Source organism: Puntigrus tetrazona, unplaced genomic scaffold, assembly GCF_018831695.1.
Source record: "Puntigrus tetrazona isolate hp1 unplaced genomic scaffold, ASM1883169v1 S000000446, whole genome shotgun sequence".
Taxonomy (NCBI): Eukaryota; Metazoa; Chordata; class Actinopteri; order Cypriniformes; family Cyprinidae; genus Puntigrus; species Puntigrus tetrazona.
In genome coordinates this window covers 25,420-53,173 of record NW_025048089.1, presented here as the reverse complement: position 1 = coordinate 53,173, position 27,754 = coordinate 25,420, and the positions used below count along the sequence as shown (strand labels likewise).

The window sequence follows — 27,754 nt, the reverse complement described above, 5'->3', positions numbered from 1 at the left end:
GGGTATGGTCTTAAATGAATTTGCACAGCATAAACATTTCAAAATAATAGTCATTTATTTATCCATCGCTGCCTTGCAAAAGGAACAGAAGATGCAGAAAATAATCACAACACTTTAAAAATAAATAACCAGTGAAATATGTGTGGAGCTAAAATGTTAGATACACGAGCAGAAAACGGTAAAACATAAATATATCCAGTAATGAATTAACAGTTTAGTAAAAAAAAAAAAAAAAATCCCACAGCTGCATGCCAGAGAAAACCTTTGCCCTCCAGTCCTGTATGGGGTCTCGGAATTCCTCAAATTATCCACAAAGCTACTAAACTAAAATACAAACTGATTCTGAGGATTTTTATACACCTTACTTTAAACCTTGGCCGTGAAGCTCAATCTGTAATGAGGTTTCCATCTTAATGCACGTAAATAGGTGGAGGATGTGAATCTGGGTCACAGGACACATTTTTACACAGAGATGCATTTTATAGGAAATAGCTCACTTTAAAACCACAAAGGCTACAAGCATTAAAAAGCAAGCTTTAATTTACGTTTCTGTAGTATTGTTTAAGTGCTTAATGAAGCTGCAAGAATACATGTGCAATTAGTGTTTAAATATATTCCACAAGTAACGGAAGGCAAAAAAAAGATGAATGTTTCAGTTGGCCCTTATGAAATATCACTGTACTTTAAAGATCAATTGTAACGCGCCAGTCCACCTCACTGTACATATAAATACATTCAGGTGAAGTCCATAGATTTGATTTAGTTATAATACTAACCTCCTCAACTGATGTCAAGAGGTAAAAGCATGCCGGTTTACACCACCTTCAACCAAACCGCAGTCTAACAAGATAATGACAGTTTATGAAACCTCTGCCACATTGTAATTAGCGTGGGAGTCATGAGTTACATAAAATAAAAGAACGGGAAAAACAAAAAATAAAACCAAATTCAAATAAAATTAAATTAACAACAAATTGGCTGAAATAAATCAACCATGAAGTGTTGCTGAATGAAAAGCAAAAGAAAAAGAGTGTCAGCAAACACTTTCAGTTTGTAAAATGTTTTATCTCTCACTTTCAACTTTCTCTTTGGACTTCCAATTTCTTTTCCGAAGCATCACAAGGAGCCTTTGCGTCTAAATCGATGCTACTCTTCACTTCCTCCACCAGAGTTAACATCACTTGCTCTGTGTCCACCACTTCATCTGTGATTGGCTGAGGCTCCACTTCTTCTACATTCTCATTGGCTGGGGACTGAAAGCCACTGTCATCGTGATGAAGAGGGCTGGAGTTGGGAGATGTTTGAACGAATTCTCCATCCGAGTCGATGGCGCCTTCGCTCAGGTTCTCGCTGGGGTCTTCCTGGATGGCGATCTCGATCTGTTGAATGGCGCTTTCAATGGCCGATACGCACTGCTCCTCTTCTGAAGACTGTTCAATCTGGGCAGTATCCGAATCTAGGTCATTCTTTTTTGGTGACTCCCTTGGCACGATCTCCGTTACCATTGTGATGTGCTTTACCTCATCACCTTCTTCCAAAGGCAACATCCCATTGGTCAACTGTGAGCCATCTTGTTCGACAACTTCCAGCACAGGGTTTATGAGGTCTCGGATCTCATTGATACTGTCAGGAGAACCTGGTTCTTCCTTGATGGGTACGTGCTGGATCGGGTTCACAGGCTTTTCTGTTTGAAGATCTTGTTCTGTCTGCCCTTCATTCTCCTCTGGGATGCCGTCCACTCCTGGTACTTCCTGGCAGGACTCGTACGGCAGAGGCATCCCATCCAAGTGGATCATGGAGACAATCTGTTTGCGTTTCCTGTTGGTCACTTCTCCACTTTGCCTCTCTCCTTTTCCTCCTCCAAACTGGCCAGCCCAGTCAATGGTGTCCTCTCCCAGAAGATGCAGGTTGGGGTCGCTGTTGGTCAGGACCATGCTGTCTCTGTACAGGTTGTGCCTTCGCTGGACCGCAGCTTCCTTCACAGCTACATAACGCAAAGGCAGAAAACACATTATTATACATACAGCTATTTTTAAGCAGTAAGGTATGGAGCCTGTGCTATATTGTGCAAACACTCACCCATCATGATGTCCTTGCTGACTGACTGCAGGACCACTTCCTCAAAGATGTTCTCTACTAGTATGAACCTAGAGAAGTCCTCAAAGATGAGCTCCTTGAACTTGGGTAGGTCCTAGATGTTAAATACAATTTTTTATTTTACTCAAAATATAACACCAAAATTCTGTGTAAAACCTACTACTACACCTACTACTCCTACTACTACTGCACATACTACTCCTACTACTACTGCACATACTACTACTAGACCTACTCCACATACTACTACTAGACCTACTCCACATACTACTACTCCTTCTACACATACTACTACTCCTTCTACACATACTACTACTAGACCTACTCCACATACTACTCCTCCTTCTACACATACTACTCCTCCTTCTACACATACTACTAGACCTACTACTACTACTACTACTACTACTACTACTAGACCTACTACACCTCCTACTACTACTAGACCTACTACACATACTCCTACTATTACACCTACTACACATACTCCTACTATTACACCTACTACACATACTCCTACTAGTACTACACATACTCCTACTACTACTACTACACATACTCCTACTACTACTACTACACATACTCCTACTACTACTACACATGCTCCCTGCTACTACTACACATGCTCTGCTACTACTGCTACTGCTACCTGCTGCTGCTACTACTGCTACTACTAGACCCACTACACACTCCTACTGGACCTACTACACATACTCCTACTAGTACTACACATACTCCTACTACTACTACTACTACTACTACTACACATACTCCTACTACTACTACTACTACTACTACTACACATACTCCTACTACTACTACTACTACTACTACACATGCTCCTGCTACTGCTACTGCTACTGCATACTGCACTGCTCCTACTACTACTGCTGCTGCTGCTACTACTCACTACTACTACTACTACTGCCAGTGCTACTGCACTACTACTGCACTACTACACATACTACTACTGCACCTGCTACTACACCACTACTACCAGTGCTGCTGCTACTGCTACCTTACTACTGCTCCTGCTCATGCTACACACCCCTACTGCTGCACATGCTGCTGCACATACTACTGCTGCTGCTGCTGCTGCTGCTGCTCTGCTGCTGCACACTACACACACTGCTGCTCCTGCTGCTGCACACCACTGCTGCACACACTGCTGCACATGCTACTGCACTGCTGCTCTCACACTCCATACTGCACTGCTACTGCCACTACTGCTATACTACACATACTACTACTGCTACTGCACACTGCTCCTACCACACCACACTGCTGCTGCTGCTGCACATACTACTCCCACCACCACTACACATACTACTCCACCACACACACACTACCACTACTGCTGCACACTATCTGCACTACACATGCTACTACTACTGCACTACTACTACTACTACTACTACACATGCCACACATACTACTCTACACACCACACACACTACTGCTTACCACTACTACACATACCACTGCCACACTACACCACTACTCCTGCTGCTGCTGCACCCACTACTACTACTACACTACTGCACTACTACTACACTGCTACTCAGTCTTGCTACTCTCTGCTACTACACACACTACTACACACTACTGCATGCTACTACACACTACTACTGCTCCTACTGCTCCTCTGCTACTACTCTACTGCTCCTACTACTACACACACTACTGCTCTGCTACTGCACACTCACTACTACACTACTCCTGCTACTGCACATACCACTACATGCTACTGCACACTACTACACCTACTACTGCACATTACTACTCCTACTACTGCATACTACTACACCACATACTGCACACACTGCTCCTCCTACTACACACTACTACTCCTGCCACACTGCACATACTACTCTACCACACTACTGCTCCTCCTGCTACACTGCTACTCCCACTCTACTGCACACCACTACTCTCCTACTGCTCCTACCACTACTCCTACACACATACTGCCCTACACATGCACATACTCTTACTACACACACTACTCCCACTCTTACTACACTACTACTCCACTGCTGTACTTACCACTACTCACTGCTACTACTACACACTACTCCTACTACACACTACTCACACCTACCTGCTACTACTCTCATACTGCACTACACTACTACCATACTACTCTTACTTCCACATACTACTCTACTACTGCTACTCACTACATACTGCTCTACTCACTGCTACTACTCACTGCACACTACACTGCTACTACACATACTACTCCTACTACATACTACTACTCTACTACACTCTCCCTACTACACATACTACTACTACTACTGCTACACATACTCCTCTCACACATACCACTCCTCCTCTCCTACACACATACTCCTCCTCCTACTCTACTACTACACACTACTCCTGCCCCTACTACACACTACTCCTACTCCACTACACATACTACTCCTACTACACTCACACACACTACTCCTACTACACCTACTACACATGCTCACCCTACTACCCTACTACACATACTCCTACTACTCCTACTACATACTCACACATACTACTACACATACTACACTACATCTCTACACATACTACTCCCACTACTACTACACTCCTGCTACACCTACTACACATACTACACCACTACCACATACTACTACTTCTACTACACATACTACTACTCCTGCTACATACTACTACATACTACACATACTACACTACTACTACACACTACTACTCCTGCTACACACTACTACTACACATACTACTACTACTGCACACATACTACACTACTACACATACTACACCTACTACTACTACATACTACTCATACACATACTCCTCTCCTGCACATACTCCTACTACTCATCCTGCTACTACACTACCCTACTACTACTACTACACATACTACTCCTCCTCCTACTACTACTACACATACTACTCCTACTCTGCTACACATACTACTCCCTACTCCTGCTACACATACTACTCCCTACTACTCCTGCTACACACTGCTACTCCTACTACTCCTGCTACACATGCTACACCACTCCTGCACTACACTGCTACACATACTACTCCTGCTACACATACTGCTACACATGCACATACTACTCCTGCTACACATACATTCTCTACACATACTACTCCTGCTACACATGCTACTCTGCTACACCTCACTACACATACTACTCCTGCTACACATACTACTCCCTGCTACACACTACTACTCCTGCTACACATACTACTCCTGCTACACATACTACTACATACTGCACACTACTACATACCTGCACTACTACTGCATACTCACTACTACACACTACTACTACCCTGCTACTGCATACTGCTACACATACTACTACTCCTGCTACACATACTCTCTCCTGCTACACATACGCTACACATGCTACACACTGCTGCTACTACCTGCTACACATACTACTCCTCTCCTACTCCTACACACTGCTCCTCCTCTCCTACTCACTGCTACACATACTCACTGCTACACATACTACTCCTGCTACACATACTACTCTGCACACATACTACTACTCTACTACACACGCCTACACATACTACTCCATGCTACACATACGCTACACATACTACTCTGCTGCACATATACTACACATACTCTCGCTACACATACTACTCATACTCACTCCTGCTACACATCGCTACACATACTACTCCTGCTACACTACTACATTTACACATACTACTCCGGCTACACATACTACTCCTTTACACATACTACTCCATTCCTACACACTACTCATATACACATACTACTCTTACTACACACTACTACACTACTCTTACTACACATACTACTACTCCTGCTACACATACTACTACACATACTACTACTCCTGCTACACCTACTACTACTCCTGCTACACCTACTACTACTCCTGCTACACCTACTACTACTCCTGCTACACCTACTACTACTCTTACTCTACTACTCCACTACTCTACTACACTACTCCTACTACACGTACTACACTACTCATACTACTCCTGCTACACCTACTACTGCTACTATACATACTACTACTCCTGCTACACACACTACCCTGCTACACCTACTACTCCTGCTACTACTACCCTGCTACACCTACTACTACTCCACTACTGCACTACACATACTCCTGCTACTACTACTACTCTACTCCTACACATACTACACTACACTACTCCTACTACACACTACTCCTACTACACATACTACACATACTACTCCTGCTACACATACTACTCACTACTACTCCATACTACTCACTGCTACACGTGCTACACCTACTACTCCTGCTACACTACGCTACTACTCATACTACTCCTCCTCCTGCTACTACATACTACTCCTACTCTCCTACTGCTCACTGCCACACTACTCCTGCTGCACCTGCTACTCCTGCTACTCATACGCTACACACACTACTCTGCTACACATACTACTACTACTACTCTCTACTACCTACTACCCTACTGCTGCTACACACACGCTACACATACTACTCCCGCTACACATACTACTACTACTCACCTGCTGCACCTACTACCCTACTACTCCTCTACTGCTACCACTACTGCTACTCACTACACCTACTACACTGCTCATACTCACCTACTACTCCTGCCACACATACTACTACACATACTCCTACTCCTGCTACACATACTACTCCTGCTACACATACTACACATACTGCTACTGCACCTACTACTCCTGCTACACCTACTACTCCTGCTACACCTACTACTCCTGCTACACCTACTACTACTCCTACTACACCTACTACTACTCCCGGCTACACATACTACTACACCGGCTACACACTACTACTACACATACTCTCTACTCCTGCTACACATACTACTCCTACTACACACATACTACGCTACACATACTACTCCTGCTACACATACTACTCCTGCTACACATACTACTCCTGCTACACATACTACACATACTACTCTACTCCTGCTACACGTACTACTCTACTCCTGCTACACGTACTACTCTACTCCTGCTACACGTACTACTCTACTCCTGCTACACGTACTACTCTACTCCTGCTACATGCTACTCTACTCCTGCTACACATGCTACTCTGCTCCTGCTGCACATGCTACTCTACTCCTACTACACATACTACTCCTACTACACATACTACTCATACTACTCATACTACACATACTACCACACTACACTACTCATACTACTCCTACTACACTACTCATACTACTCCTACTACACATACTACACTACTCCTACTACACATACTACACTACTCATACTACTCCTACTACACATACTACACTACTCCTACTACACATACTACTCCTACTACACACTACCACACATACTACACTACACATACTACACTACACATACTACACTACTCATACTACTCATACTACACTACTTACTACACATACTACACTACTACTCTTACTACACATACTACTCTTACTACACATACTACTCTTACTACACATACTCCTCCTACTCCTACACATACTACTCCTCCTCCTACTGCTACACATACTCTCCTCCTCCTGCTGCTACACATACTACTCCTCCTCCTGCTGCACATACTACTCCTCCCCTCTGCTACACATACTACTCCTACTACTCCTGCTACACATACGCTACACATACTACTCCTGCTACACATACGCTACACATACTCACTCTGCTACACACACGCTACACATACTACTCCTGCTACACATACGCTACACATACTACTCCTGCTACACATACGCTACACATACTACTCCTGCTACACATACGCTACACCTACTACTCCTGCTACACCCACTACTCCTCCTGCACACCTACTCCTGCTACTACTACACTACTCCTGCTACACCTGCTACACTACTCCTGCTACACATACTACACTACTCCTGCTACACATACTACACTACTCCTGCTACACATACTACTACTCCCTGCTACACATACTACACTACTCCTCCTGCTACATACTACACATACTACTACTCCGGCTACACATACTGCTATCGGCTACACATACTGCTACTCGGCTACACATACTGCTACTCCATTTACACATACTGCTACTCCTGCTACACATACTGCTACTCCTGCTACACATACTCCTACTCCTGCTACACATACTCCTACTCCTGCTACACATACTGCTACTCCTGCTACACATACTCCTACTCCTGCTACACATACTCCTACTCCTGCTACACATACTCCTACTCCTGCTACACATACTCCTACTCCTGCTACACATACTCCTACTCCTGCTACACATACTCCTACTCCTGCTACACATACTACACACACTACTCCTACTACTCACACCTACTACACTACTCCTGCTACACATACTACACATACTACACGTACTACTCCACATACTACACACACTCCTACTACACATACTACTCCTCCTCCTACACATACTACTCCTCCTACACATACTACTCCTCCTACACATACTACTCCTCCTACACATACTACTCCTCCTACATACTACTCCTCCTACACATACTACTCCTCCTACACATACTACTCCTCCTACACACTACTCCTCCTACACATACTACTCCTCCTACACATACTACTCCTACACATACTACTCCTCCTACATCATCTCCTCCTCCTCATACTACTACTCCTCTCTACTACTCCTCCTACTACTCCTCCTCCTACATACTACTCCCACTACTACTCCTCCACATACTACTCCTACTACTACTCCCTACTACTACTACTACTACTCCTCCTACTACTACTACTACTACTGCTACTGCTACTACTACTACTACTACTCCTACTACTACTACTGCTCACTACACCATACTCCTACTACATACTACACCTACTCCCACTACACATACTACTACTCTACTACTACACATACTACTCTACTACTACACATACTACTCCTACTACACATACTACTCCTGCTACACATACTACTCCTACTACACATACTCACCATACTACACTACTCACTACCTACCATACTACTCCTACTACACATACTACTACCTACTACACATACTACACCTACTACACACTACTCACTACTATGCTACTACACACACTACTCCTACTCTACTACACATACTACTCCTGCTCCTACTACACATACTGCTCCCTACTCCTACACATACTACTCCTCTGCACATACTACTCCTACTACCACTACACCTACTCCTACCACTGCCACTGCACATCTCTACTCCTACTACCACACATACTACTCCTACTCCTACCACTACACATACTACTCCTACTCCTACCACTACACATACTACTCCTACTCCTACCACTACACATACTACTCCTACTCCTACCACTACACATACTACTCCTACTCCTACCACTACACATACTACTCCTACCACTACACATACTACTCCTACTACTACTACACATACTACTCCTACTACTACACATACTACTCCTACACAAACTACACATACTACTACTACTACTACTACTACACATACTACACATACTACTAGATGTAATAAATGCATAAATTATAATAATGAAGTGGTAGTAGTAGTAGTATTTGTAACATTTTTTACTACTATCATTAGCAGCACCATAATTATTATTACGAACACGGTAATAAATAGATTAGAATAACGGATGTTATTATTATTATTAAAATCCAATTCCATATAATATTACTACTCCTAATAACAGTAGTGGTGGTTGTACTATTTGTAAACAGAATTTTGTATTTACATAGTCATCTCATTCTATTATTATTATAAAATATTATCTGGTTTAAAAAAAAAAAAAAAAAACTACTACCACCTATTATTATTATTATTAATATTAATAAGCCACCAAATTTGTGATAATAATAGTAGTGGTGGTGATAGCTGTAGTATTGTTGGTAATCAGATAATTTAGTGTGTGTAGATCACTACTATGATCTGCAGCACCAATATTACTATTATTAACAATAAAGTAAATAAATTTGAATTTAATGAAATTAAATTTTGAAATTAATGATAAATTACACGGTTACAAATAATAATAGTAATAATAATAATAATAATAATAATAATAATAACCCCCAATAATATCTCAGAAATATTAAAAGATCGACACAGTAGGAAAAATGTAAAAAAAAATTTTAAGACACAGAACAGCACTTCTAAAAGTCAGAGGCTGATTCCTTGTACGAACCGGTGAACAGGATGGAGCGAGCTGTTTCAGCATGTACGGTATGATGATCTGAAGCAAAGCCTCTCTGAAGAACTTCTTCCTCACTGTGCTGCTGTCGTAATCATATTTCTGCAGGTCACAAACAAAACAGAATTTAAACCAAGTTTTAATGAATGAGGTGTCTAATACAGCAATGAGCCAGGAGCTGCGTGACAAAACCTATTTCAGCTCTGTAGAGCAGAGCAAAGACCAAACTAACACACTTACTTTGAGCACTCTGTCCTGACAGCGCTGGATGGTCTTGCAGAGATCCTCTCCACTGTGGCCGTCTAGACTCTGATGGACCAGCTGCTCAAACGTGTGCACTGCGTTGTCCATTTGCTACATACATCAATAGAGACATTTTAGAAAGGATTATCATCGGTTGATGGTTTATTTGTAAAAATGATAGAATTCTTAAGGACAACGGCTATTTTGGAATAACATATCACAAAGTAAAAGTAATACTATGCACATTTTCTGCATTCATATAAAACCAAGATGACTATAGGATATTATATACCAAAATAGAATATACCGATAGATTAACTGATAAACGTGATCCATTTCACTTGGTATTTTATTTATTTATTTTAAAAATTGCTGTCAGACAACAGTGTATACTTTGATTTTGTATGGGTCTTAAATTACATACATGCAATAAGAGGTATTACCTCAGGGTGGCGCTCATTAACAATAAACTGCTCTTTAATATGCATTCGTCTTATTGATTCATCCTTTTGGCCTCACTGCTAAATCGATGTGAATGCTTGTTTTTTATTTTGTTTTTGGGCACCAAAAAAACATTAATGCAGGCTATGTAATGATTAATATCAAATCGATTCCAAGTGCTAATGCCAAGTACTGCAAAACTTCATGAAGTTTTTTTTAGTTAATATTTAAAAACAGAGGAAAGACACCTGTCTCATGAGGATCTGAGCTCTCTGGATGAACACGGAGGGACTGGACACATCACATCTCTGCTGGAGGCCTTCGAGGTTCAATGCCTCCATCTTCTCATAACAGCTCTGCATCTTCACCGGATGGAAGGCCAACATCGAAATCTTGTCCATATGCTATAAAAAAGGATTTTGAGTTAGCTGTTGCTTTAAAAAAAGGCTCCGATAACATTAACATTGTTAATAAAGCCCTGCCTCACCTCTCCCAGTTTCTCACTGCTGCTATCGTTCATCGTGTTTTTGCTAACCTCCACCAGCTCACGGAAGAGGATGTCTCTCACTTCAGAGAATCCTCTGCTGGTAGGCTCCATGAGGGCCTCCAGGATGGAGTGGATGTAGGGCTGAACCTTGCTTCTCACAAGCTGTTCGACACGGGGCAACACCAATGCTTCAAGAAGACAAACAAATATAAGTGCACTAGAATGCCTCTTATAGAGAAAAAAAAATATCTAAAGGGTTGCGTTAAATTCATGGGAAATGTTTAGAGCACATGTGAAATTCCACATGTGTTGGTTTTAGATTGTGAGAGAATATCCTGAGCTACAAGGGTGCTTTTATGTTCGAATGTTGTCTCGTTGCGTGTCATACAAAATGACACTTTAGAAAAGACTCAATTATGAAAGCTTAAGACTAGGCCAAATAATGAGCCTTGGTATCTGCAGACAAGTGACAAGCACCTGCCCTGTGAGTCAAAACAACCCCTATTATTCGCTAAGAAAAAAGGAGCCGTCACAAACACATAGAAGGACTCTAAAGTAATTTAAGGCTCATACAAATACTCAAAAACATGCTGTCAAGATCATTTAGCTTGTGTTATTTGAAATGTGTTATGGGTGGAACACAGTCCTAGCCACAAATGACACAAGAAAAATGTAGTACTCTTGCCAAACCTACATTATGGTAGGAAGGTCAAAGCTTTTTAGGTTAAAGTCAAACTATGTTGATGGAGACTGAATTCCAATGAAAGAAGGATCATGTGGAAAAATGTGAGACTGAAAGAAAGTGAAAGACTGTGCAGCACAAGAATAGGGTATATTCAAATAAATTGTGGCATAATCTGTGTATTAAATGGAAGTCACAATTTTATTTATATTCAAAAAGTATCTTTAATACTGAATCATCAGAACACAAGAAAAAGGCTGATGATAAAGCATTATTATACATAATTATAGAATCTTAAGATCTTAATTGTCACAAATCACATGTTTTTGCTTTTTACTAAAAGTTGTGTTTTTAAAGCACAAAGTGTGCGGTGCAATGTATGTGTTTTCTCTTACCACGGATCTTTCCAGAAATGTGTTCTTTGGACGTGATGATCTGATCCATATCTGTGCGCAAAGCAGAGTCCAGACGGGGACGTTCCACCTCACATACTTGAGCCAGAGCTTCGTGTTGAGTTTTTGTCTGTGACAGCACCTGTCTGTATACTGCATCTGAGATCTGACAGAGCAAACAAATAGATGATAAACCATTTCGCAGCAGATACACATATTCATTTATAAATTTTCTTAATCAAGTAGCAAATGTAATTCAATAGAGGCACAACAATAAAGTGGGGCAGTTGGAAAATTCAGCACATTCAGGACATTTGCTGATCACATCAATTTGTTTTTATGCCTTAAAACCTAAATTGTTTGTGTAATGTATTAACCATTACAAGATAATGAACCTGTCACCAAGGTAAGAATCTTACACAGATAAGGCCATCAAAATTTCAAGAGCTATGAGCCATTGAAGTATCAAACAGTGTTAAACAATTTCTAATGTTCCACTGTGTAATAGTACACACAAAAACTTTTATATTAATACATTATTATTATTCAAATAGTAATCTAATAGTGGAATCTAATTTTTATATCCATTGTAATTAAATACATGTATTGCCAAGAGAAGCATTATGATATTATGAAAATGGTTTTTACAGCTTCAGAATTTACATATGAGAACCAACCAGCATCCAGTCCCTCTGTCTCTGTTGTAGTTTTCCTTTCAGCCGAGGTACGATCAGATTCTTCAGTTCAGGGTGCAAAGTCTCCATCACCAGGTTAGCAAGAATCTAGATACACAAGCACGCAGATGCAAATTGAAAAAAATACTTTGTTACTTAAATGGTTCTTTCACTTGCCGTGTAAGCAATGGCAGAATTTGAATAGTGCTTAAAAAAACTGATAAGACTGACAAGGTTTCGAGAGCATCATTAACTTCATGCTAACAGCTCAGTGGTTTTGCATGCATATCTTCGGTAACTAGACTGCAGACCGTACAATGTCAAACTATCAATTCGGAAAACAATGCTTTATCGTTCAAATCCACAACACAGACACCCATCACAGACGGCTGCTTTGTTCATGCTCAATGCATGACAGCCAAAACCGAAACAACCTTTGATGCCCGAGAAATGTGTCTGCAAGAATCGGTTCTTTTCATGTGTGTTTTTAGGGATAGGACAATTGGCTTATGAATAAAACGCCAAGTATGACACACTCACTGTCTAATTATTAAGATTGGCTCACTCTAATGTTGCCTGATAACAAATGTGTTTGATGGAAGATAGGTAGAAAGAGAAAGAGAGAGAGAGAGAGAGAGAGAGAGAGAGAGAAAGAGAGAGAGAGGGCAAAAGTCAGCAGTGACCTGACACCTGAGGTGTATTAGCTGGTCACGCCTGTAAAGCATCTGGTCACACCATGCACATAAAAAGGATTAATGAGTAATGGCTAATTGAATTCAAATTACTGCTATAGGCTTGCCTGAACATACTAGTGTCAGCAACTATATGATGAACTTCATTAAGATGCTTGGGTGAGTGGGATGAGTTCAAGTTCCTCTTAAATCCTTGAGCTTCTGACAGTTTCATCCAAGAGTAAATAGTACAGAATCGCTCTCTCAACCCTCCAATCGCCCAGTTTCCATAGCAACGCAGGGGCCAGGTGGGAAGTAACACCACACAGACCCCCTGACAAAAAAAACAAAAAACAGACGGCCCACACCCAGCAGTAATAACAGACACACAGCCATTTCCAGTGTGTGCCACATCCAGGCTGACCGTGACGCCCTGTAACGTTGCTGAGGGCGGGATGAAGAGGACAATGTCAATACCTTCTTTACATTCAACTCCTAGTACTTTTCCTTGGTTAAAGTGTAAGAACAGAATTAATTGGCTTCATACACACAAAAAGCTCATTCATAAGAAACATTTCCAGGGTGTGTTCTGGAAGGAAGCAAAAAACTGCCTTCAAATCAAAGTCAAAACAAACTATTTCTTAGGAAGGTGTGAGTGTGCTTTTAAAGGAATATTCCAGGTACATCAAAATACAACCAAAGCTATATAACTTATGCTGTTGACTACCCCAGAAAATACATTTAACATCATCTTTTTAGTAACAACAATCTTTGACAATAATGCACAATAAGTGACCTCCTGTGACTAACAGTGTCTCATCAGACTTGACTGCGCACATAAAAGTCATTTTAAAGCTATAGTAGATGACAAAATATTCAAATGGCATTTAAAAGGCATTTTAACTTTTAACATTTAACCCAACATGCAGTGAATTATTATTTTTTTTTTTAATTTTGGATAAAGGAATATTTATCTAATGAAAAAAAGACAAAAAAATTGTGTGTGTGTGTGTGTTGTATGCGTGTATGCATGCGAGGTGTGAGGACAACCAGCACCCAATTATTTTAATGATTGCCTATTTGCATTTTATTCAAATCTGTGTGTGTACGTGAGAACCAGGCAAGATATTCCTAAATCTATTAGGAAGGTTATTTCTAGCGCATTATGACTAAAATGAGACAGCAGTTTAAACCAGAGACCTGACCATAACTCACCCCTCTAATGACACATTCTCAGCTGTCTCTCTGCTTTGCGGTTTAGACATTATTGAGGGTTTGTGCTGCTCCAGCACGGTAGAGAGCTTAAATACAGAGTGATCAGTCTGATTTATCAAGATAAAGCTTAAAAAGAGCTAGTCTTTTAGCTATGGGCTTCGGGTCAGATGGAAAGAACTGAAACATTGTACTGGTATGTTTGTGGGTTTAAATGAGTTTTGGACAGAGGAACATGCCGTTTAGAAAAATTATTATGATAATCACAAGTATTAGCACATTAAAATATGGTGGTCAGGTTTAACCTTTGTCAGGCTAGTAGACCACCTTAAGTTTGCAGACCTCATTTTTTCAACCTAGATTCTCTTAAATTCACTGCTGAAGTTTTCAGTGAAATTAATACTGCTCATTTAAGAGAGTGTTAGCTACACCCGAGCCACCTGAGTTTGGGTGCCCTCCCACCTGTCTGGGACAGAAGATAAAGCCTGGATTGAGAACATGTAGAGGAAACTCTCCCTGAACGATCCAAGGAAAACAGAAGTGCACAGGGATAAACGCTGTCTGAACTGTTCTTTCCTCCTCTCGGTCTCATTCTTTTTCAGGGAAGCTTTGATTTTCCCTATATTCCTATATGCCATGAATTCAAGACAATGTCTAAGGCTCATTAGATAACATCAGGAGCACATTATACTTACTAGTAAACATACTGTACTAAATGATATGATGCATTTCACATGCAAAGCATCCGGTTTTGTATAAAGGATGATTTATTTCTGAAATTTGCCAGATGTTCCAAACTAATTTGAATGATGTTCTCAAACCTGTGCTTGGTTTCCACACATCATGTCCCAGGTGCCGTAGTGACCCTTGTCCTGCCTGTAGAGCCGCAGGGCGTCTGTGAAAGCTGGTGTCGCTACCTTGCACTCTTCCGACAGTCCTAGAGAGAGAGATCAGGAAACATGACATTATAACATCTCATATGATTACCCATGGCCAAATCACAGCCGTGCTAAAGCAGAGCAATATCATACAAACACATGCATGCTATTGCTCATATATTCAACAAGAGTGTCAACATCCTTTAAGTCTTCTCAAAACCATCTAAGATTTGCACTAACAATATTAATTTCAACAATTTAATTTGGTTGGCCTTTAAGAGTTTTTAAATTCTCCAGCTTCTGTCAATTTTTTCCAGCAAGTAAAGAGAAAGAGCTGATCATTTTTTAAGACCTCACTTAGAGATCTTTACATTCACTAAGAGTCTATGGATGGAAACTAAAGCTACCACCACTCAAGCAGAGAATCCACAAGACCTAATGTGACGGGACTTATTGGAAAAATACTTAAACAGGAATATAATTATACAGTACTGTAGTGAGGATGGAACTGTTTGCATAAAAGCTGAAAGAACTGCCATGTAGATGATGGTCAAAAGATATCAAACAGTCACACACTCCCCATTACTAAAAGTCTATCTGAACAACTGTTATTTGAGGAGATTTAAGTCTTTTAAGATAAAGACAACCTTTTAGAGTTGCTTTTCTGTTCACAGCAGGAAGTGAGTGTGATCCATAAAGTTACACATATGGGCAAGGGAAGACAAACACAGATGGCATGAGCAATGGCAAGCTGCACAAACACTCATAAGACTAGAGCTGGTGATGGGGAGCATGTATATCTGTGTGCTGTGGTACGTTTCAGGCTGATACAAAGACAGGAAGTCAGCAGTGAGAGATGGAGGGATGGAGTGTGTAACAGTCTGTCAGGAACAGGAAATCCACTCGGCGTCCATTTTCCAGAGAGAGGGAGGCCGAGACAGAGACCATGCGCACACACAGACTGAAGGAAAGTAGAAAATAACTAGCTTTTCTTGGCATGCGCCCCATGAGAAAACACTAGATGCGTTTGTCAGCAGTCTACTTGGAAAAAGTCCTAGAGTTCTGTGCTCTGTAAAACACGATAACCCCAAATCCATATTAAACCCCCTCTTCCCCAAACACGTCCACCGGTAATATAACTAGCAGTCCTAACAAGAGACACCTTACATCAAAAGATAAATTTGAATGTGGCTCATTGTGTGTGCGTTTAGTGTCAGGTGGAAAAAAAAAAAAAAAAAAAGCTGCACTCTTTTTCTCTGGCAAGCTGGCAGGCCTGAGAAACTCAATGCGAGAGTCTTGAGCAAAAAATAGTACATATGGTAGAGTTTAGCGTGGGCCGCCTCTGGCATGGGGCTGCACGGTGGTTAGCAGAGACTCCTGGGATGGCTGGTTCCCAGGGTTCCTATGCCACCGCATGTGTGAACTCTTACCATTACTGTTCCATTCACTGGAGCATTTCCCGTTTGGGCTAAAAACACAAGAACTAGTTGAGTTGCAACAAAAAATGTCTTATCTCTGAATCAATAATAAGAACCAAAGAAAACATTTCAGCTTTTTAAATGACATTTCTTTCCAAATCTGGAAGAAAGCTATCTCTAGAGCAAACAAACATAATTTTTACCATAGACTGTACATACTAATTATTTTTATATCAAAAATATTCACATTTTTTGTTTCAGAATAAACAAAAACAAGTGAACATACATTTTATGCCCCTTTAAATTAAAAATAAACATTTTTGCATGTATCAAATCAAATGTTCAAAAAGTTTTGAATTTCAGTGAAGAAAAACAACAGTAACTGCTCTTCACGTTCACATGTGAGCTATTTCCCAAATAGATGGTCACAGTGTGCCTATTACTTAGTGCAAAGGGCTGTTATTAAATTTCAGCTAAATTGAAAGCATTGCGTTTGATTGTGTATTGCAACTGTCAACAGTGTCTGCAATTCTATATATGACATTGACATTTACCTCTACTTTAAATTTAAAACCTGTTTGTTTTCCTTGTGCCATTGGTCTTCACACTATAATGTCGTAATGGGTGTGTTATGATTGATTACCAAGTGTCCCAGTTGCCAACGAGACGGGTACGACTACAACAAAACAAAGTGACTAAACACCACCACAGGCTGTCAGAAGAACGTTTGGAATACAATTACCACATGAACAAAAAGGTTCGGAATGCAACATTTGCATCCAATCCCCATGGTTTAAAACTCTCCATTGGATTAATCCCATTCCTGAAGGCTAGACAGGTCAATTAAAACATACACTGAGTTCATAGACAGCCCGAGTTCAAATTCAAACATCTTAAAAGAGCACTCATCTGTGGTTTGCTTTACCCAAGGCTCTCTGAAAAGCCTTTGTGTATAATTTATCTTGATTTCTTTCCAATGCTGTAATAAAACCCAAGCACTTTGAGCACCTGCTGTAATACCACAGCTTTGCATGTGGTTGATCTTCTCTGCCCTCTGGTAACCCTCTAGCAAAAACACAGAGCTGTGTTCTCACGTATGCTGAGCTACTACCTGAAGTCATCTTAGTCTCAGGGATTTTGCAGAGCACTTTGATGCCTCAGACAAATGATATTCCCCATGTAGGGCCTATGAAATTTGTGCTATTTTCACAAAATTCCACCGCTTAAATTTTGTGACATTCCATGTTATACAGTAACATGCATTTATATGACTGATTCTATTGCCGTTTTATGCATCACAGAAATCATAGGGCCCTACCTATGCACTTGTGACTTTTTGGCCTGATACCAATCTAGGCACTGTACTTCACCTTCAGGATCTTAAAAAGCCTAGAGGCAAGCTAGAGATCTCACGATGTTTGCTGTACATATTGATTTGGCATGAAGGCCCTTGTTACAGGCTAATTTTAAAATCAATATGAGAAATGGGTTGAGGAACAACACTTCCTCTTTAAGACATCTTGTGAAAGTCAACATTTACCTTAATTAAAACACATAATTAGTCCAAGTTATTTAAATGAAAATAATGGTTTTATCTTTAATCAAAATGCACTCAACTTAACAACAGAAGCATAATTTTGAAAAAAAAAAAAAAAAAAAACAACAACAACAACAACAACCTACTTTACCACTCCCAATAGATAAAATGAAGTCCATCTCAATATATTTTCTCCAGTTTGTGTTACACAAATGAAAATTATGTTACAATAAGGTAGTCAAATAATTAGCACATTTTGTGCAGGTAAATCAGTAGGAAGGTCACTGTATGCAGCCTCTGGCTAATTAGTGTCTCGACTGTCCGATCTTTAAAAGATTTCTGACTGTGGAGAGCAGGGAGGAGTGGGTTTCCACAAAGTGGACTGCTGAGAAGGAATAGGATGGGTGAGGGGTTGATGCTAAAGAGCAATTTATGATTATATGGCTCTAGAGGTTGGGCCGTGAGTGATATAGTTTTACTGTTTATCGGACACACCCTAAGGTATTTGATGATATATATCAGTGCAAATTGTCTTATGCCATTATCTACATGATCCACAAAACTAGAAATTTGCCGTCATGCCTTGACAAGCCTAACTGAGAGTGCCCCAAGGCATTATGGGAAGGTGTTGACATGTGGTCAGAGGATGTTCAGTTAGCAACATGTAGGAGCTATGCTGCTCTGCAAGTTGGGCATTTCTTATATCTTCCAATAAATACAATACCTCCTTTTATTAGATTGACAATGTCTTTATAGCATTCTTCAGACATTATTTCCTTTAAATTTTTTATTTAAACTGCAATATTGTTTTTTGCCCTTACGATATGAAAGTGTAGAGAAGCCAGGAAGTGGTGGGGAATCGGGTCTTTATGCCAAACTCGTGACACCCATATTAAATGTGTCATGTCGGAACACTGCTTAATAAGCTATTGGTGTCAACTACAGTAATTATTTTTTACTTCTCATTTTTTTAATTTGCACCATTCAAATAAATCTCTTAGGTTCACAAAGACTGCATTTATATGATCAAAAAAAAAAACATTTAATATCCGTTTCTGTAGTGTATGTAATAATATATTTTAAAGCAATTTATTATTTTCATGGCAAAGCCGAATTTTCTGCATCTTTTACTACTCAATATCACTTTATACTTTTGAAATCAGTATAATACGCTTATCTGATGTTCAAGAAACATTATTAATATCTTTTTGTGAAAACCATGATGCATTTTTCAGCATTAACGTCTAGAGTCTTCAAAACAGCATAATTTATCTATATATATATTCCTAGAAGATAAATACATCATTAGAATGCATTGATATTAAGAAAGAAAAGTCAAAACACAAGAGCATTGAAAGTTCACTGTTCTAGCATAGGATATTTAGCATCAGTTAAAATAACAAAAGGAACATCCTCCACACCTTAAAAGTAATTTCAAAAGCATTCAACATTTAAAGCAGTGACACAAACACTTCTTCCCCTCAGAAACACAGGCATAGATACACACCCTGCTGTGTGATTTGAAATATGACGATAAGCCAGAAGACAGGTGATTTGCGAGGGTGGAGTTGAAGGTAATGTAATACTATGAATTTTTACAAAGGCATGAAGATATTCCTGAGCATATTTAGCAAGAAATGTTGTATAGACTATGTTTTGAGTGACAGAAAGGAAAGATAAATGTTGCAGGTCAAATCTCACAGTTAATTGATCTCTTACTGTGACGCAAGTAAGAAAGAAACGATTATACAGCGAATGCTCTGGAATGGAGATTTACTTTAAGGTTATTTTGGATAGTAGTTGACATGGCAACTTTGTGGATTTAGGTGAAATAGATAAGGCAAGTTTTTTTAACTCAGCAATCGTAGCCTTTGTTTGTGGCCGCGACTCACCGTTGTTGCTGTGTCTCACACAGTCCTGGAAGACGGCATGCCACTTCTTCTGTTCTTTCTCTGTCATGACACAGAAGTAGTGATGGCGGGCGTATGGATGCCACAGGATGAGAGGAAACTGCGTGGGACATTTTAGAAATGGGGCACTGGCAGCTTTGGCCTTTGTATCTAAAACAACAGATCGCACGATACATAAAAATGGTTATAAATTAAGCCATTATTGAAAATTATAGACAAAACAACAACAATTATCTTTTAGAATCCTTTTAGAATTCTGCTAGAAAAGTAGCAGTGTCAGAAAATACTGTTTATTATTTTATCCATTAATATCTCACCACTCAGACTATTGTTGAGAAGCCCCAGGTATTCCTCCATGGAGGTCAGGGCTCTGTACCCGGCACAGTTAATGACCCCTTTGGAGTGAAGACCTCGATCATGTGCCTGTAGAGGAAATGGACAGCTCAGAATCACTCTGCAGCTGGTGAAATGACAAAAATGTCCACCAACAGCTGTACACTTTAGATTCACTTTAGGTCCAGTGAATGCAAGATTAACATTCAGATCATTTTTCTTTTGTTTACATTTAATTATCTGTGCTGGGCATGTTTTTGGTGAAAGTTAGGGAGGGAAAAAACCAAAACAAAACAAAACAAAACACACACACACACAAAAACAACATGCTCGGCAGTTTACACTCACCGCTTTGCTTTCATACAAGCTGATGTTGTAGGAGTCGCCCACATACAAAAATCGGCTTCTCCATTTCTTGCTCTCTTCCAGATACTGAAACAAACTTCCGGAGAAGATGGACTTGTTCTTCAGAGGGTCCTGTGGTGGGAACAAACGCATTTTCAATGAATGCAAATCAAACTCATTTTCCTAGATGAAAGCATGACTAAACAAAACAATGAACGTTGTTTGGAAGACCAATGTGAAACAATCCCAGCAGTCTGAAATAACAAAAGGCCAGCTTCAGACGTGTTTATATAACATAGACCTAAGCGTTTCAGCCAAAAATAAGAAAGAGGCGGAGCAACTGGTACATAAAAAGACATTCAAGCTTGTGTTATGTCTACAATCAAAACCGCTGCTTTCTGTTAATGGATGCTGAATTCACCACTGGTGTATGCACATGCCTTTGAACACGGTTAATCTGGTAATCTTTGAAGCTAAATACAAATAAATCCGGACAGATATTTTCTAAGTCCAGCTGTCCTGGTGCATAACATCTGAGGGCTTCAAATATGCGAGTGCACAAGCGTTTTCTTGGCCATGGTCTAGATTTCTGTGTTGAGTAGAGATCAAATGACTTCAAGGACAATTGATAATTGTGGAGGCCAGGGGAGTTTGGAGACTAATAAGAAAGGAGGAGTGTTTACAATTGAAGGCTGATGAAGATCTCAGAACATCCCTTGAACCTAATGCAATCAAACCATTTCATCCAGCAATGTGTTGGTGACTGATTTTGAGAACTGACATTTTCCACTGCAGAAAAGCTAGTTTCAGCTCCTTAGGCATGCTCGTCTCAACCCAGAAACAATACATATCAAAGGACAGGGGGGTGGAAAGTTCTCAAAACAACAACAGCTTAGACTGGCAAAACCAAGTAGACAATTCCCATTATAATCAGTCTAAACTGGGAGAACGCCCAGGTGATGCACATTCATTTGATGGGCGCCAAAGTTCCCATGCACTGGACAGCAGCTCCAACAACTTCAATTTTCATGTCGGAAACATAACTAATGGTTAAATTAATTGTTTGCTATGAATTGTATTCGATTATAACTTTTGGCAGTAATAATCGTAATCAAAAGACAGTAATGCTCCAAGTTAATTTGTGTGGTTATGTAGTCAGTTACATCATCCTTAGACTCAGTGGAAATGTGGGCTGGCACCTGAATAATTTTGGTGAAAAATGACATTAGAAAGATCCTTTGATGCTATAGTCAGTGGAATGGCGTCTGAAGTCTTTGTGCTTTTGTGTGTGTGTATCTGCTATTCAGGCCTTTGTTACAATTATTTAACTTGTGTGAAATCTGCTCCACTTCCTCTTCGCTGACTTCATGCCGATAAGCACAACCAAAGATCTTTCAAAATGGGGGAAACAGTACAGCAGAGCCAAAGGGAGAGAGAGAGAGAAAAAAGGAAAAACCGAGCCAGGAAGGCTTATTCTACTCTCATTTGAACCTGGAGTGGGCAATAATTTTGCCATTTTTTCCCATTCTTTGACAATCTTTCCCCATCCCTCTGGGATCTTCATGACTGGACAGAAAGAGGTGAAATGAAGGGTGTTTTACCTTTCTATGTAACAGCTGTGTCTGGGTATTCCCTCCTCCTTCGATCTCATAGCGTACGCTGTTGAACAAAGCCACAGCATACTGCTGCTCATAAAACCTCCCAAACTCTGCCATCACGATGCTGGTGCGGGCTAAGTTGGAACAGAGATACAGGAATGTTAGATTTAAAGGAGGACCGCAGCAAGGAAAGAAATGATTACTTTACAGCTGCAGAGTGCACTGCAAATTGCAGGTTGCATTTGCTAAAGATTACTTTAGGTCAAATTGCAGTATAAACATTTAATCACCATCGCAAAGCATTAAAAACCCGTTTAGTTAGTTTTAGTCTTTTAGTTGAGAATTGCTCCAAAAAGAAATTAGGCAAGATAACAAAGATGCACACACAGAGGAAAATCCCAGCCTCTTACGGCACAAAACAAAACAGAGATGTAACTTAATCCAAGAATTTTAAATGATGAAACTACAATGTTAAATTTAACAAGTGAGACTCACTGTCAAACACATCATCAGCCCATGTATGCGAGCATGGGTTTAAAATAGTCAAATATGCAATTATTAAACCACAAAAGGCTGAAATTTATTTAAATAAATATAAAGTCTGCAAGCTTCAAAGTCTAATGTAGTACTAAAATATTGTTGCAATAAAATAAAGCATTATTATAAAAATATTTATATTAATACTAATTTTAAATGCACATTATATATTTTTAAAGTTATTTAACCATTTAAATAAATACAAATACATTTCTTAAAATACATTACAATATTAGTTTAAATAATAAAAATAAAAATAATAACCAAAATAATAATAATAATAATAATAAAGTCATTTTGTGCAAACTTCTGTGTATTATATATTTATTTATAACAATATATTGTGTATTATATTATTACATTATGTATTATATTATTACATTATAACAGTTGATGAAATATCTCTTATCTGTGAAAATGCTGATCCTGAAATTCAATAGGGCTACAAAACAAAAGGTGATCAACAATAAACGGGAATTCCTGATAAAGAGCGATACAGTTGCAAAAACAGTCAAGTGTGGAAACATGGACACAGTATGAAAATAAACATTAAAAATGAAAAGACTTAAGCCTGCAGGCTTATGAAGCTTTATGAAAAGAAGATGGTGCCATTAAGATGAATTTGCTTATATAAAGAGGCCTATAAAATGGAAAAAGTGATGCATGATCAGAGGCGATCACATTTGAATGCCATATTCAAAGCACAGTGGTCTAGCTCTGAAGCAAACCATATACTTGGCATTTAATATTAACAGGAAGAAAGCTTTAACGCTTGGATGCTGATGAAAGTTGGCACGTTTCTGAATGTATGCGAAAGGACATATTTCCAAGAAAAACAGGAAGAAACGGTCTGACAGGAACGGAAAAGGAAGAAGGGCCCATCTTTACTGTACCATGGCCTACAGAAGGTCTCCACAGGAAGGAATGTCTTCACTTACACCTCATTTCTCAAGCACTCCATCAGATTAGAAGCTTCTTGTTACAGCACATTCGAATGAAAAGCATGTTGTTGTGTTTGCGTGAATGCAGCAGTCGGTGTGTCTGTGAGGGCAGACCGTTCTCTAGCAGACCCACTATTGTACTAAACTAGAATAACTTGTAGACTCAGTTTGCTTTGGCTCAGTGTTGACACTATTCCACAGTATTCATTCACATGCATATTTACAGAGTGTTTCTAGACACTCCAGATTGCACGGACGGAACAGGTGCTGGCAACAATTCGCTGGAAAACTCTGTATCGACATAAAGCTTGAAATGTAATTCGGTTGTAAACACTGCACATTGCGTCACTCGTCATATCCTAAGATCGGAGCTGTTATAATGCATAAGAGCAGGGCTTTTAATCTTTGACCCTAAGTGGCTGCAAGAGAAATGCCAGGAGGTCCATGGAAAAACTGAGAAAAAGGAATTTTAAAAGGAATAAACTAAATAAAATCATATTAAGATAACTAAATATTAATTCAATTCAATTACAAATCAGTACTGAATCATAGAAGCAAAGTACTGCATGTTGAAAAATAAATAAAAAATAATAATGCAACATAACAGAAGCTAAATATGTATAGCATAAATTGGGTCTAATTATATTATATATATATATATATATATATATATATATATATATATATATATATATATATATATATATATATATATATATATATATATATATATATATTTTTTTTTTTTTTTAATTTATTTATTTATTAGACAAATAAAAACTATTTTCACCAAGAAAGTTATTATTATACTTCAGATAATTTCAGCTTTTATTAACAAAAACAATACGATAAAACGTTTATTTATTGACCACTTCCCTCAGACATTCTTGTAATTTCAGCAAAAAAAATTTACCTTAACTGCCAGTTAGATTATTTTACCTAGGTAACAAATTTATAAAATTGACTTCAACAAGTCAAAGCTATCAATTTATTGACCACAGACTTTACTTTTACGGTAAAATAACTAAAGCTGACAAACATCCCCTCCCACATGCAGTCAGCAGATGAACCCTAGGGAGGGAAAGATATGGGGGACACAGATAAAACAAAAGAGAGAGCATGATGACTCCTTGAGAAGATCTTCCCCATTACTCCAAGACATGTTCAAACTTGCTCTCAATCTTTCAGAAAACATCCAGCCCTATTAGTCAAATAGTTCACAAGGGAGGTCTAAAGATCCCTGGAGGAATTTCCCGTGTTCAAACCACCCTTCAACCTCCTGACCTCCTGTCCATCTACAACAAACATCTTCATAACTGCTTGAGCTTCATGAAGGAGAGTCTATGAGGGCGGCCTTTTCTTGTGAAGACCAAACATCTTCCCACAGTTCATTACTAAAGAGTGGTGGAATTTCAAAGGGCTGAGTCAGCAGACACACTCAGCATTTCATGACATCAGCGCTGCACGTCTGCGTGAGATCCACCTGCATTCATCGCACAGAAATTAAATATTTCCCTGAAATGAGCTCAGAAGAAGACGATCACTTCTTCAAGTGCCAGCTCACCAAGTGACTCAAGCCTATCATCAGTGAAAGATCTGGACTGGTACTTCAAACATACACAATGAAACCTATACTTCTTAACCAGTCCTGACTTGTTCTTAGAGTGTGTGTGTGTGTGTGTGTGTGTGTGTGTGAGTGTGTGAGAGTGAGTGTGTGTGTGCATACAAGGTTGCGGTGATCCAACATTTCCAGTCACAGCCAAAAAGAGCTTTTGTTCTTCCATAATAACGTCAGGAAATTATCTCACACCAAGTTCGTTTCAATCAAACTGGTTTTTCAACAGTTTTCCACAACTGAAGATTGTTCTCAACAACACTCGGGTTATATTTATCAAGTCGGGTTTTCATCTAGAGATACTTTCTATGACTGACATGAGGAAAAAAGACGAGAAGCAGATCCAAAACACAGCGACCACTACTGACGTCACAAATTATGGACTGGTAACTTTTCATTTCCCACGAGTCAGGTTGGTCGCACAGGACAGCTATGAAATGGTCTCTAGAAAAACTCAAACGCCAATCTTGCAAACATCATTGCAGTGATCCAGACCTAAAGCTTTTTAACTGCAAATGCATGTTTCTTTAAAGGAACGTGATTATTTCTCATGTTTTGGAGAGGGAACTAATTTATAGTTATTAAAGGTGTATTTACAGGTAGAGGACATAAACGGTTCTCCAAACCAGAGGAAGCATAACTAGGAGCTAGAGGAAGCAGCAAAATAAGTAGAAGCTTCATGGGCTTCACGGAAGGACATTTTTCAATTTGACCATTAAAGTTATAACAAAAAAATATATCTGTGGACACAAAAAGCAGGCCTACTGTTTAACATATCAACGATACTCTGAATAAAAAGTAGAGTTAACAAAACGTTAAAAACTGTACAGTGGAAAAAAAAAACATTTCGATTAGCGATATTAAAAATGTGTTTAAAACAAAAATACGTATCACTCAGCGTTGTCCGCTTCAAACCTGCATCTGTCTACTTGAGGCTAAGGGGCGTTTAAACGGCTCAGTCCGGAGTTACTTTTAATTGATGGTTATTGAACACATGCGCACGTCTGTCGCGTCGCGTTTTAAGACGCGCGTCAAATAAATTTGTTGCGATTTACTCAACCTCACGAACTTGTACAAACACGTTTGACTTTCTTTATTCTTTCCTTGGAACATAAAATGCCGTTAGAGAGAAGGCAGGCAATCTGGGTAAATGGCGACAGTGAGTTTTGATAGATTTTTCTTGAGTGAAAAACAGCTTTTTTGAGCGCGCGAACGCGTACAGGTTTGTTCGGTGTACGCACGCGTCTGCTAAAAAAACAGCTAGTAAAGATCTGTAGCTGGCGTGTCCACGTTAACCAAACCCATCTTATTTAGCCTGAAACAGCCCTCGTTTAAAGCACGCTAGCTCCACAGCACAGATAATCGCCTTTCCCGTTTAAAAGCCACGCTAACGCGTTTTACCTGCAATCATCTCCCGCTTGCCTTCGTCCAGGTTGGTAGAAATCACATCACCCATGGTGGCGATCTAAATGACAGTCGCAGATGTTGAAGTAAGTTCCTTTGGATGCGAAACGGAGGAAACGCTACAGAAACGTGCCTTTTAAGTCTTCCAAGTAAA

The 27,754-nt window shown here is 39.5% G+C and overlaps 1 protein-coding gene across 1 annotated transcript; it reads right to left on the bottom strand.

The window, feature by feature from the left end:
* Positions 1–36: 36 nt before the first annotated feature.
* On the bottom strand, positions 37–27,754 carry LOC122333955 (protein Niban 2-like). The gene is made up of 14 exons (XM_043231817.1): positions 27,598–27,754; positions 23,107–23,237; positions 21,509–21,637; positions 21,145–21,250; positions 20,810–20,977; positions 15,906–16,021; positions 13,205–13,309; positions 12,531–12,693; positions 11,454–11,641; positions 11,215–11,370; positions 10,523–10,636; positions 10,277–10,384; positions 2,080–2,191; positions 37–1,984 (listed from the first exon to the last, which is right to left on the bottom strand). The coding sequence occupies exons 1-14, from the start codon at positions 27,650–27,652 to the stop codon at positions 1,077–1,079; spliced, it is 2,559 nt and encodes an 852-aa protein (XP_043087752.1). The 5' UTR covers positions 27,653–27,754; the 3' UTR covers positions 37–1,076.

Excerpts from the sequence above, each read along its gene's own strand:
- LOC122333955 (XM_043231817.1), bottom strand. The coding sequence starts at position 27,652 with ATGGGTGATGTGATTTCTACCAACCTGGACGAAGGCAAGCGGGAGATG. Across the intron at positions 12,694-13,204 it reads GACAGAGGGACTGGATGCTG|ATCTCAGATGCAGTATACAG; the intron begins GTTGGTTCTCAT and ends TTGCTCTGTCAG. Across the intron at positions 11,371-11,453 it reads GCAGTGAGAAACTGGGAGAG|CATATGGACAAGATTTCGAT; the intron begins GTGAGGCAGGGC and ends CCTTTTTTATAG.